Genomic DNA, 14,234 nt, shown 5'->3' on the forward strand with positions numbered 1-14,234 from the left:
TTAGGCCTCTAGATGAGCTTTAAGGTGGTTAATTTCTATGTGGTTCAGCATTTTACTCTTTGGGCCCATCTCCTAGAACCTCCATTTTTGAGTCAGCTGCCTACATCATGTTGTGGTCAGCTCTCTTCTGTTTTGCATGTGCTCACTTTGTGGTATCTTGCCTTTGGTCCATGCTACTATTGCTAAATTTAACAAGATCAGCAAAGTGTCTGCTTCCTACAGTCTTCAGAAGCCTATTCTTAAATCAACTGTTTCTCTAGATATTTCTTTAACTACTTGTCTCTGCTCTTCTGGGGAGGAGTGGATAACATAAAAGTAAATATTTCACTGCAAGTTCAGTGACAGTTGCTAAGTGCTGCAGATATAAACTAGTCCTGAAGCAAGTGGGAGGATTTGGGTGAATCTTGGACATAGAAAGAGCCTCCAACGAGAACATTGCTATAAATTCATTAGTGAAGTGAGCTGGTGGATGAGGGAGGGGCAGCTACGTTTGTACTGTTTGATCTTGTGAGGCTACAATGTGTGTCAAATGGCATTTCTTCAGCAGTGAAAAGAACAAAGTTATGTACACAGTACACCCCACAGGTGTGTAGCTGTGCATAGGCATGTACCATGCCATTTTTCATTAGCACGTTACCACTTTCACATTTTTTTGTGGCAGAAGCAAGTATCAGAGGGAGGGCCCCATTGAGCAAGAAACAGGCAGTGTATTTAAGTACCTTACATGCAGCCTTAAGGCTTTTTAAAATAAAAATAAGAACTTTGAGGTTTTGTAAGAAAGTTTTTCAGCTTCCTTTTTTTGCCTTGAATTTATGAGCAGACTTCCTTTATTAACTTGCTCCCAATTATTTCAGAATTGTTTCTACCACACATTATTAAATTTGCAGAAGACAAAAATGTCTGTTCAGAAATGTGTTGCAAACATAAAGTACATTTTATTACCTATTTGAAGAGGTAGCAAAACTTTGAATCCCTTTTAACATGGGGAAGGGAGTACCTGTAGGCTGCAGGACAGAAGATACCCATGAGTTCATTTTCCATGGTCTGTGCATTATTTGGGGCTGTTTTAAAAGGTGTATATTCATTTGTAGACTTCCAAGTGTTTTTAAAGACTTGTTTGGTCCTTATTGAAGAAGAGATCCCTTATCCATGCTCTATACTTTGTTCTCTATTTTAGAATAATAAGCACCTTAGCCCTATTTTTAACAGTATCTTTTCACCCTCCCCCAAAAAGATATTAAAAAAATCAGACACTCATGTTCTCCTCACATGTTTTCAGCATCCAATGCTCTGAATTTTCAATGTAGTTGGTGGTAGGTTCTCTCTCTGTAACTATCTGGAAGAGCGTAAACAGGAAACAATCCTGAAACATCTGCTGTCATAATTCCTGTCTTGCATTTTGTTGTATCTCTCTTTGGATGACTAGTTTTCAATTCTACTTCATATTCTTACAGGAGTGGACCCAGGATGAAGCTGTCCTGGAGGAGCTGACTCAAAAGGTTGCTCAGGAACACCGAACTCACAGGTGAGCCTGACATGTTAAGGTTCGGATTTTTTTTTTTATTTATTTATTTTATTGTCATCATCCTCCTAGTAGTTCCCTTCCTCCCCATGCTTTTCTGGCAGGGGTAAACTAGCCTATCTTCATGTTACTATTATGCTATGTCTCACGGGATTTTTAATTAGCCTATTACAAAAGATTATCTGCCTCTTGTGAACACAAAATGGCCGAGGAACTTAATCCCAAATAAATGAGCATTTGCACCATAAGGTTTAATGAGCATGTGTAACACTACTTGCACTCTGTAGTTCACTTCTTTCTCTTCTTGGTTTCATTTAAAATCCTGATGGTGAGAGACGCTGTGACTTGATCAGGGGTGGTCCAAGGGTCTGTCTGAGGGTTTTCCCCCTTTCAAGAGAGAGGGGGAAACACATGCTTTCAGTGGAAAATGAAAATGGAAATGAAAATACCAGGAGTTGGGTCTTAAGTATCGTGGTGGAAGAGATACAATACGGTGTTACTAGGTAATGAGCTAGTAGTGTATGTATTAGTGCTTCAGTACAAATATCTTCTTTGAAAGAAGCCTCCTTACATGTCATCTAGGTGTTTTGGTGGTGGAAGTATTCAAACCTGTAGAGTGCTGTTCTTAGAAAAATGGCAGTGCCTATACGTCATGGGAAATATCTTTTGTGTTATATTATGAATTTGCATTTAAAGCTTTATTACATGAAATGCAATAGGAATATTATATGAAGGGTGCAGCACTCCCCATTATATGACAGGAAATAGTTCTAAAGGGGTAAATACCAGCCTCTGAGTCTAAGACCATTCTCAGTCTGAGGTTCAATGAAAGCTTGGCCCTTTGATGCAACCAAAGGGTTAGCTTCCAAGCTGGCCATGAACAGGCCTGGTTCTGTTGTTCTCTCTCCCCCATGGGCTGCTTGTGTGATCTTGGTTAACTCACAGACTTGAAAGGAAAGATTTCCCTCCCCTGCTGTGCTCTTGAGTGCTATTTCTGCAACACAAAGAACAAATACTTATCCTCACTTCAGCAGGTATATAAAATTCCACCTCCTTTCTCTCCCTCTTTCTCCCAAGTATTTGTCTGGTTCCTATATCTCCGTTTGTAAGCTGTGGTAAGGAGGAGCAAAGAGGAGAAACATTAATAGTGGCCTTCTTTTGGAGCAACCTGCAGTCTATTCTGACCTGCTTTTGAGAACTGAAATCTGTCTGAATTCCTGAGCTGTGACAGGAGCATGTGTAGACACGTGTGTAAAAGTTTTCAGCTGGTTTGTTCTCTATTATGAAAGAGAATCTGCTAAACGTTTGGATTTAGCACCCATGTTGTTGAACAGCCAACTTGAAAATGTAGGTCTTCCCTTTTAAGTAATTTTAAGAAACTTCAGTGGATTTGTATACTATTTTTGCAAATTAGGACCCATATGGCTCAAATTGGCCATCCAAAACTAGGCACAGCCTGATGCAATGGCCTGATGATTTAATAAAGCCTGGAAATATTTGATGTGTACAGAAGAAACTGAGTAATATGATCAGTTCAGTTTGTTCCTCCTGTAATTTAAAGTGTGCTTTGTACCTTACCTTAGCAACATTTAGTAAAATTCCTCCCCTTGCTCATTATGATCCTAATGTTGAAAGTTAGTTCTGTGTTGTGCATTTCTAGGCAGTGTCTCCAGAGTGTCTTCTACAGTGGTTTGTGAATCTCCTATCTTTTCACTAGTATTTCTTGTGTGCATAGAATATTGAACCATTTGCTGCCTTTTGTTACTCTAATTGCAGTGGCATTACAGCAGCAGAGGCTGAGCTAATGTACATCAATGAAGTGGAACGCCTTGATGGGTTTGGACAGGAAATTTTCCCTGTGAAGGTATGTTAGTGTATATTATAAAGGAACCTCTGAATCAAATGATGCAGAAGTCTGCAGCGACCTTTGGAATGCATGCAAGCTGTGTTTGTCCAAAAGAGACAGGACTTGTTTCACTGTTCTGGAGGGTGAAATGACTGCTGGTAGCTTGAATGGACATTGCAGCATGAGGGTATCTTAGGCCTGTAGCGTTACTTCTCATCCACCAAAAACCTTTTCACAGAAGAGGTTGCTGTGTGCTAGCACCTGCTCTATTGGGAAGCAGAGTTGCTCCTTGCTTTTCTTTGGGTGCTGTCTGAGGGAGAGTGGCTGGGGCAAATGAACCTCAGCTCTGGTCATCTTTAACAGGACAGGAAGATAAGACCTTTTTCATGTCTTTCTCAGTTGCTATTTACCAAGCATTAACTTTACCTTTCCTTAGTTTCTTACATGTGCACACAGGTCCTCCACACATTTAAAACTGAAGGGAGGTTTCAAGGTTTATTTTGCATTTGTAGTCGCTTTCCCTTCACTGGAAGCCCCTTTCTGCCCTGAATGGTCTGCCTGGCCTGACGGAGCACATGCCACCATGATAAAGTTGTGCTGAGAAACTGAAAACTGCTGTTAACAACATGACCCGTTTCTCTTTGCTGTCCAACCCAGCCACCGTAAGTGGTGTGCTGCTAGCAATTTTTCTGCTAGTTAAAGATGACTTGGAATTTAAAACCAAACCAAACAAAGAAAACCACACACTAAACAAAAAAACCCTTTCTGCTGAAGTCAAAATTGATCCTTTGGCCAGCCTCAAAACTGGCCTGGAGGGGAGGAGCTGAATGGCAAAGAAAACTCCTACCCAACAACAAAAATTATGGAATGTTTATTGACAATGAATGAAATCAATGTTTTCTTTGAATTAATTCAGATTAATGCTGCATGCTGCTGCAAAGGACTTCTCTGTTGGAATTGTCATTAGATATTGCATGTCATTAAGATAAGTATGAAGAGTGGACTGGGTGCCCTGCAAAATTGCAGGAAGGTGTTACCCTGGTATCAAAGAGCAACGTGCTGGCCTTGTAGACGAATAGAACTGCATTCAAAGGGGAAAATGAAAGATTTCTCTTTTGTTCCTGTCAGAAAACCCTGTTAGAAATACGTTTCTCTTTCCTTCTATATAGATATTTGTGTGTATAGACATGCACACATGTATAAGCGTACAAATACATACGTTTTCCCCAACATTTTCCTAATGTCTTTGCCTTCTAAAGCTGCCTCTGGGACAAGGCAGAGGAACGTGTAGGCCTCTAATCAGACTAAACTGAAGACTGTCAGCCGTAGGACCTCTGCTGACTTGTAGTATACGTGGAAGAATGCTGGCATATGTGGCATTGAAAATCAGTGCATAGGCTGGGGCTTGAAAATTGGCATCCATCACTTGTTTGCAAAAGGCCTAACACTTAGAAACAGGTGCAGATACTCCATTGTTGCCTTAGGGGATCAAGTACAGCAAGGCCAGGAGAACAGCTCTAATCTGATCTATTAAAATGCAGGGGCGCCTGATGGTTTCTAGAATTTGCTCATGCATAGTGCATTAACTTCTCTCATATCCTTTCTTCTAGCAATTCTTTTTAACCACACTCTTTGTGTTAGCATGATTTTTATTTACCACTTTAAAGTGTGAATCAATTGCTATATATGCAGCTGAGGAGGAGTTGGTTTTGTTGATAAATGTAGAAAAACCTCTTTGTCAACAGCATAAGCTTTTGTAGCAAAAAAGAAAAAGCATTTTTAAGAAAACAGCTGATTGCAAAATGGAACAGGAGCACATGGTTTTCAAACAGGAGCCTGCAAGGAGACATAGGTAGGCACAAAACCAACAGAACTTCTGAAAAACAATGCAAGAACAGTGGATGCTGTGTTGCATGCAGATTAATATTTAACCCAATAATTGAAAAACAATGGAGGATGTATCTGTACAGAGATATAAGTACTTTTTAAGGTGACATGCTGTAAACTTCTACACGGAGTACTTGAAGGAGGAAGTGTGAAGGGTATAGCCTTTGAGAAGGATTCCATCTCCAGGTGTGGTTTTCTGAAATCTCTACATGTTTTAACAGATGACTGGAGAAATACTGTGAATGCGAAAGAGGCCTATTGCTTTTGGTAGTCATACGGACTCTAGACAGCTAAAATCACAATGATAGGGAATGTGGTGTGCATGTTGTTTGATAGAGGAGAGCCCTGGGCTCATTTAGACTTCATCTGTTTTCACTGATCAACAGAACGAATCTAGTTAAGTGCTAACTGTGTTGAAATAATGAAAATCAAGAGTCTGATGAGCAGTACAATATAGGTTAGTCAAGAGTTAGTCCTGCATTCATCCTGAAGAAGGGCTTCTGTTTGGTAGTTCAGCATGCATTCATATGCATGTATTGGCCAGTTTCTTTATTAAACTACATATATTATCCTTTCTCTGCAGGATAATCATGGAAATGACATACACCTCGGTATTTTCTTTATGGGAATCTTCATAAAAAACAGAATTGGAAGGACAACTGTGATTTATAGGTAAAAACTAGGGTCTTCTGTATTTAAAGCGAGTTTCTATTCAGAGCTCCATGTGTGGGGTTTTTTCCTTACTTATATATGTGACTTCAGTAGTGCCAATCCTCTAACTAAGGAGTAGTCACCTCGCTGTTTTCTGGATTGGTCTCTTGGCCATAAGAAATGCGATAAAGAATAATTTCTGATGTCTGAATGGGTTTGATGGCAAGAAAGACATAGTTGTCTGTCATGTATCTTGTTCTACTTACAAGGCTTTGATCCTTCTTCTTTTCTTGCCTTTATGTCTGCTTCTTCGATGCTTCTGAATGCAAATCTGTGAAACCTCACGGTTGTCAGCCAACATTTCTGAAAATCTGGTTGCCATATTTAGGTGCCTCACTAAAAAAAAAAAAAAAAAGCTGACCTTTCTCATTCCGAAATTTTGAAAATCCTGGCTTTGTCACGTGTTTGTTCTGCTGTTTATTTTGGTTGTTAAGAATCACTTAAACTTTTCCGTTAACTTTCTTTTGTGAGTTTTGTTACTTCTTATAAAAGTTTGTTCTCTATGAAAATGTTGCTAGAAATCTCCATGATTCCGGGGAGGCCAGGGTTTCACTCATTCTTCTTTGCTACTGTTCTGGTGGGTATTTCCATTACTGTTGGTGTTAACTTGAAGTAAATTTTTGCTAGTCCCTGTTAGTAGAATACGAACATTTGTGAAGCCAAAAAATTGTGTTTTATGAGGTGCACTAATTTTTAGTTGGTAGCTAAGGCTTGTATCAGACTTGAGCTGGAATGTTGGGGGTTTTTGCCTTAAAAGGGCTTTCAGTGGTCGTCTTAAAAAATGTTAGGGCTCCTTTTTCCACAGAGCTGATGTTTTGCATATTTAGTTTTGAGAATACATTAGATAATCCTTTAACTGTGCCAGGTGACAAAAGCAAGAAGTTTCTTTACATGTAGAAATGATAGTTGGTTCTGGGATCCTTATTCTTTGGAAATACGTTCTTCAAGCATCCTGCCATGACATGAAGAGGAATGCATGCTGCAAACAGAACAAACAAGTCCTTTCCATCCCCATGGATTGCATGCAATGTACGCAAATGTCTGTCAGCTATTTGTAAGAAGATTATAACTCTGATCTTGGGTAACCTGACAATTACTTGAAAAAAAAGATTGCAAACATAATAAAACCAGAGTATTAACATGGTATGCATAGCCTACATAACCATGCTGTCAACTTAACCTTCTTTAGGAAGAATTGGCACTGGACGAAAGTTGGAAATGGCATTTGGAGAGGAATGGCTCTGTTAAATTAAAAAAAAAAAATAAAAAATTCCCTTACATGTGGCTAAAATCAATCAGTTCAAAATGCCACAGTTCAGTAAAATGTTTATCATTAGTGTATTTTCACTGTATCTTCTAAGTCTTCAAATTGGTGTTTTTAAAGAGAGCTTTTAACTCTCCTGCTTTGGGATAAGAGCTGAATATCTGTTTCTCCTTTAATCAGAGCATGACTTCCTTATTTTCCTGACGATATTTCTTCATCAAACAGCTACTGAAAAGCTTTCACATAAAATGAGACTAATGTTGACTAAGGGATTCTTAATGTGTTTGTGAAATGTTTGAATGTATGTGTTGGCAAACTCTACTGCATTTTTTCACTCTACAGGTGGAATGACATTGGGAATATAGCACATAACAAGTCTTCGATTGTTCTAGAGTTGATCAACAAAGAAGAGAACGTGCTCTTTCATACAGTAAGAAAAAGATCTAATCAGTGTCATCAAGAAAGCTGCTTATATAAAAAATAAACCTTTAAAATTCCACTTTCTCAAAGGGGGTCACTCACCATAAGACACACACCCCACCCCACCCTTCCAGCCCCCTGCCAAGTTTGCATTTGATTTTATGCGGAGAGTGAAATTAATTTCATTTAGCTATCAATATTTGTATTCTCTTCCAAGCATCCCAAATTATACCATGCTGGGAAGTCTGCGAAAAACTGAAGTGCTTGTTGGATGAAACATCCACAGTGCCACACTATCTTTCACATTGGCATAAATATAGCAGCATAAGCAGTTGTAGAAACTGGGCATAAGCTACCATGCGTGCACATACTGGAACTCAGAGGGCTGCAGTGCTGTTCTGCGCTATTTAAAATCACTTCACATCTCCCTGAACCAAGGCCAGTATAGAAATTGGACCAGCAAGCTTGAGCCATTTTATTGTTGTTGTTGTCCCTCCTCCCCCCTACTGTGACTTAGCAGTGAAGTGGCAGCATGTAAAGGCATGCCACTGTATTTCAGTAATTCAATGCCTTGAATGCTCTTGAGGGCACTAGACATGTTCTTGGCAGCCAGATTCTGTACATGATGGACCTTACCAAGCATTGCAATTGGATTTTTAAAACTCTTCTTTGTTACTTCTTGGTGAGAATAACAAATGAATGATTATATATATATATTATTTTTTCCTATTTTTTCCTTGTGTTTAAAGGATGATCTTGAAAATGCCAAATATATTTCACGGCTGTTTGCAGCAAGACACAAGTTTTACAAACAGAACAAAATCTGCACAGAGTGAGTACTCTTTCTTCAGAGTTGTTTTCTGACACCCTGCTTTGGAATTGATCTGAGTTTTGGCATGTCTGATTTTGTTTGTTTTTTCTAGTTACTTGTGACAGTTATTCTTTTCCCCTTTCCCTTTTTTTCTTGTTTTGTTTTAACCACCAGCAAGAACAGACAATTGAGAATGAAATTTCATTCTGAGTCTTGTGAGGCTTGATGCTCCTCAAGCAGCCAAATCTGACAGTCTTGAATTGAAGCCCTTGGTCACTGCCATTCATAACCCAGAGTATTAGTATAAACTGGAGTCAGGGGTGACATATGTTAACGTGCCAAAATGTGAACTGCAGTAACATTTTGAAGATGCGCTACCCATCTAGCAGCTAAGGTTGGTGGAAAGCACAGGTTGTCATCTTATAATTTGGGTGGTATAATTTGCTGCTTATGTGCACCAAACGAGGGAGGACACCTGGGAAAGTTAAGTTGCATAGCCCTACTAGCACAATGCAGCAGAGACACTAAATCTGAACTGAAGGCTCCTTTAGGCTCTACTTTGAGCACTTACTAAGGAACTGGCCTTGAGCTCTAGTCCTCTCATACAGGTGGATTCATCCTAACTGAAGGAGGAATTCATGAGACTTTAGTTATAAGTCAGAAGTCTGTTAGCTGAGGATGTTTCATTTATACCAGCACACAGCAATTTTAGTTTGAGATAAATGTAGCTTTCAGAAGTTTAGAGTTTTGAGAAATTTTCGTGATGTGCTGGGTTTGTATAGCAATGAGAACATTAATTCCTTGCAAAACTTACCAGGTTGGTTAGCTGGAAAGATACGAAGACATCTCATCTCTACCAACAGCTCTAGTTAGAGCTGGACATCCCATCTGTTTGGCTGGGTAATGCCAGCTGTTGGAAAATAAAGCCAAAACAATGACGGGAAGATTGGAAGGTGTAGCTTTCTAATATTATATATGCACACATTATATTAACATACAGTGAGTTAGAGTATTGGAGAGACCAATGAGGTGAACTGCATAGAATGATCTTTTCACTTACAGAAAAGAGATGTTGATTAGATTTCAGATGGTGCTTACAGTTCTTGGGAGGTGAGTGGAAGACCAGAAAAGACATTTCTTCGCAGCATATAATGCATTTCAGTAGTCCAATACTAAATTTAATTTTAACGGTTTCAGAGGAATTTTGTTCAAAGGAAGGTCCTGATTGTCTCCCCTGTGACAGTCAAGAAAGAAAACAAAATACTGTAGTCTGCCATCTTGGAATATTTCCCCTTTGAAGCTGTATTTTGGGGTCAACAGAGAGGACTGTTCTGTTACCATTCATATTCAGACTGCAGAAGCAATAGCTTTTGATTATGTTGATTTCTAAACACTGAGCCATAAGTATGTGGGTACCATGAACTGGGTGTATGTAGCAGCTTGATATACAACTTACAAATATTTGGACTAATAAAGATAGAGAATGTCATGAGGTCACTGAGTGAAATAACTGGAGTTTAAAAATGTTTTTGCCATTAGAACTGCTCTCCTTAACTACAGTCTCATATGGTATCTGCTTCTGTGTTAGAGCCACAGGTATTGATGACAGCATATGCCAGTGTGTGTTTTCTAGCCAAATAATTTTCCTGTCCTCTGTGTTAAAATGATAGTTGTTTGTTTTCCTGCGTGCGTTTCCTCTAATTGCACATAACATCATTCACCAGATCAGAAACTGTAAGAGGACAAATTCCACCTTTCTCTCTTCACGTAAGCACTATATTTCTGCCTCCTTCAACTTGTTTCTTTCCCTTCCTCATTTTTTTTCCTCCTATACTCCTTGTTCCTTCCACTGCACCTGGCTACTCTAACATTGTATGTGGCTCTGCTAGTATAATTTGATCAGTCGTGCTTTTTTTTTTTCCCTCCCATTCTGTGTGCATTGCTTTGGAGTGATTGCTATGAATTTCATAAAATTGTCATTGTTTTAGTGTTCACCTTAAATAACCTGAGTCTGTGCCTGTGCGCCATGTTCAGTTTTTACTGCTTAAGAGACTTGTTTGATTCATTTTTAAACCAAGGTTTTTCTTTCTTGTGTTTCCAAGTAAGCCAAATAGGAACATGAACAGAAGGCATATATATTTTTGAACTGGAATACTTCCTGTATTTAGAGAAGAACCTGAATTATTTTCACTTATTCATATTTTTAAAATCTCATTAATGAGCAATACTTACAGATCCTTCATCTCTTGTTTTCCCCATTCATTCTTGAATCAGAATTGAAATATTGTAGTTTCTAGTATTTCTCTTTACTTTTTCTTCCACAGACAATCAAGTTCTCCTCCCCCTATCCGACGACGGCCCACTTGGAGTAGGTCATCCTTGGTATGTGCCATAGTGGCGTCTTTAAGAATGTCTATACCATTTCTAATAGTATGGGGAATTGTATAAGATGGAATACTTTCTAAATTTCAAATAAGCACATTAACTCATTTCTTGTAGGCAATATGATTGGAATGAGTTTCAAGGGTGTGGCTGCCCAGGTTGATTAATTTAACTGGATAATATCACCACTGAGTATTAAAAATTACAGTCTTCAAGGCATTTTATTTTTATTTGCCCTGCAGAAACTGAGCATCCTTTCTACTGGATTGAGGTTATTTCAATATGTAGAGAAAATAATCCCCTAGAAAGAATTTGAAGTGTCTTGTGCTGTATACATCAAAACCTAGTTGTTACATAATTTTACAGCTTCTCATTTCACGTTTCTTCATTCCTTGTGGTTTTGTATGAAGTCTACTTACAATTTACCAGCTTCTTGGGTTAAGAGCCTGTTTTCTGTGGGAAAGTACTGTGATTTCAAGTAAAAATATTATAATCAGTACAGGATTGTGACTCAGAGTTTTTCTTAAACTGTATTTGTTTCCCTTTAACTAACCTCCATAAATACTATAAATCTGACAAAACTGGGTAACTTTTTCCTGAAATCTTAAAAAAAAAAAAAAAAAAAAGAAGTCTGTGGGAGTCTTTTTTTCCCGGTCAGTTCTAAGGATGCTTTTTTGGATCCAATTTTAAACATGTAGTATGTCAATATTTCTTACAGTAATTCAGAATCTGTTAAATAAGAGTAGCAACAGCACTGCTGATTCCTTAGACAGAGGGCAATATTATCTGTATGCAGGTTGCCAGTTTTCATGTGTGATATAGGTCATACCTGCTTTGTAGACCTTCCTAGAGTGATAACTCCATTAGCCTATTGCTGCATGGCAGAAAGCTAATGTGGGCAGCAGTGTTTTCTTGACATTTCCCTGTGGTGTGGTTACAGCTTGTGAAAATGTTCCAAAATTAAGGTTAAGCAGGTACTGATATTAGGATAGCTTTATCTTTGCAGATTTCAGCACAGGCTATTTTCCTGTGTTTGTATATATGGTCCATTAGATCTAAAAGTTGCACTCTGTGTTTCCCAGCCATTGGCAGGAAAGCTGTTGTAGCTGGCTCTGGATTTCTTTGTCCTTTCATTCTTAGCATGTTTCTAAGGTGTCACGATACAATATGCAGGCTGTGTATTATGTTCTCTGAGGCATATTTATAGTATTTTTAGTATCTGCTAGTTTGGTCCCTGGAGATGACTATGAAAAACTGAAGGTGAAGAAATGAAATGTGCTTTGCATTCTTACGCTATGGCCTTAGATATATCACAAGGGGAAAAAGAGAGTTGCCTTCTATATTAGATATGAAAAATGGAAATCTACTTTTTCAAAGGAAAACCAAATCCTGCTGCCTCTTTATGTTTTGAACATAAGCATGCAGCAAGTTTAAAAAAAAAAAAAAAAAAACAAAAACAAAAACAAAAAAACCCCACCAAAACAAAAAACCCCAAAGTCTTGGGAAGATCAAGAGGAGGAATGTGTGCTCATCAATTAAAAAGTGAACTGGGCTGCTAACCGTTCATGTTGAACTTTCAACTGTTTTTTTCATAATTGTTTTGTTAACTTGTTGGAACAGTTCTCTTTGGGGAGGGGAAAAAAAAAAGCCCTCCTGACTGTTGTCTGCACTGTACATACCTTTATACACCTACCTATTCATTTGTCTTGTATGGTAATAAATCAGTAGGCATAAATGGGAAGTGAAGTGGAATCTTTGGGGTGAGGCTCTGCCACTTCGCTGAGGATCATGTTCATTACTTTCAGATTAAGATCCTTTATATTGGTTTTGGCATTATGGTGAACCTGTATTATTAACTATTACTTTAAAGCCATTTTATTCTGTTTCTTTTTCCTGTCAGGCCACCCAATGATGCTGGTTTTCCAGCAAAACCTTCTCAGTGTGGGAGATCTTAATATGATGATATGTTTAATTAGCTGATTTAAAAGAAAAAAAAAATTCTAAGTGATCCTTAACTTGGATATTGATGTTCTGCAGACCTCAAGCTTCTCCTGTTCTTTCAGAAGAGGCAGATAGGCCTTCAAAAAAAAAAAAAGTAATTCCTAATTGATTTTTACAGATACTTTCCACAACATATATCACAAAGAAAACTGTGTGTTCCAGTTCTATACATTCCCAGTAGAAGTCACTTCTTTTGCCTTGCACTTTTCCTCTGCCTCCATTTGTTAGGCTTTCCAAAATTTTGGTTTGTTCCAGACCAAGCTCCTCTACTCGGGTTGTCAGCGGCAGGCTCCTTCGCCCAGATTGTTCAGTGAGAGTCAGGTTTTATACCCTTGGTAGTAATTGTTGTAGCAGAAATATTTCCTGTCATCTTCCAGCTCTGGCTTAACACAGCAGTTTTGTATGCAAGAATTCATATGTACGCTCAGTTTCTTTGATTCTCATTCCTCCTCCCCATTTACATAGAAAATGTAAATTTAACCCCTTCCCCACCCCCTCTTCAGTAGCTAACTTGCGTGGTGCTCAATATGTGCATGTGCATGCAAAGGTAAATTATTTGGTATTTCTTTTTTGCCTTGGGCTTCCACAGTATTCCTTAATAGCTTGAACTACTTGAATCAGCTTACATGAAAAGCCCTTTTTCTGCTGTAAAGGAAGACATATTCACGAGACAAGAGTGTCTTCCTTCTCTTTCTGCTTACTTCATATATCAAAGTATGTTTTTATAAGCTTTGCTCAGTGACACCAGACAGGACATTACAGTGCAGGTGGTAAAATGTGATTGCAAAACACATTGGTTTACCAATGGACAAAGCTGGTGAATACGGCATCAACTGTGATTTATTTCACCGCAAAGGAGCCTGCTGATTTAATGCTGAATTGTCCCTGTGATACTTGTGTTAAAAAGCTTGTTGCAGTGCAGATTGTTGGAGGAAGGCTCCAATTTGTTATCTAGGGAATCCGATATTCATATAATTTGCAGGGTTATTTTAAGTCCATATGTGCTCCTGTTGCTTGTATAACAACAGTGTTTTAGGTCCTTGAATTTGTTTCATCTTCTGCTTCTCTCCTGATTAGGTGTTTGTTTTGTTTTGCTTTAATTCTTCAAGGGCAAGGGCTTTTAATAAACTTTTGAAAAGTTCTAAGTGAGCTGGGAGTCTGGATATTGTTTTCTGAAGTGGTTGAGCTTAAAGGAGTCTTAACTGGTCAGCTTTGGGCTCTGTAACAAAATTTAGCAAACAATTTACAAAGTGTTATTCTCTGTTCTATAAAGAAATGCCAAGCCATGTGTCTTTGGCTGGGTAAGAAAGAGCAGTGTTCAGTGGAAAGGGCATAGAACCGTTTTTCCTGTTTCAGCTGCAAAAATTGTAGCAAATGAAGTGCCTAATGC

The 14,234-nt window shown here is 38.5% G+C and overlaps 1 protein-coding gene across 2 annotated transcripts in view; it reads left to right on the plus strand.

The window, feature by feature from the left end:
* Positions 1–14,234, plus strand: part of PTPN14 (protein tyrosine phosphatase non-receptor type 14) — a 125,524-nt gene that overhangs the window by 84,206 nt on the left and 27,084 nt on the right. For both annotated transcript variants that reach the window (XM_075042658.1, XM_075042659.1), the window contains exons 6-11: positions 1,455–1,525; positions 3,299–3,386; positions 5,839–5,927; positions 7,573–7,660; positions 8,400–8,482; positions 10,786–10,843. In XM_075042658.1, coding sequence (XP_074898759.1) covers positions 1,455–1,525; positions 3,299–3,386; positions 5,839–5,927; positions 7,573–7,660; positions 8,400–8,482; positions 10,786–10,843 — 477 coding nt within the window. The remainder of the gene's footprint in view (positions 1–1,454; positions 1,526–3,298; positions 3,387–5,838; positions 5,928–7,572; positions 7,661–8,399; positions 8,483–10,785; positions 10,844–14,234) is intronic.

This window comes from Buteo buteo, chromosome 12 (genome assembly GCF_964188355.1).
Source record: "Buteo buteo chromosome 12, bButBut1.hap1.1, whole genome shotgun sequence".
Classification (NCBI taxonomy): Eukaryota; Metazoa; Chordata; class Aves; order Accipitriformes; family Accipitridae; genus Buteo; species Buteo buteo.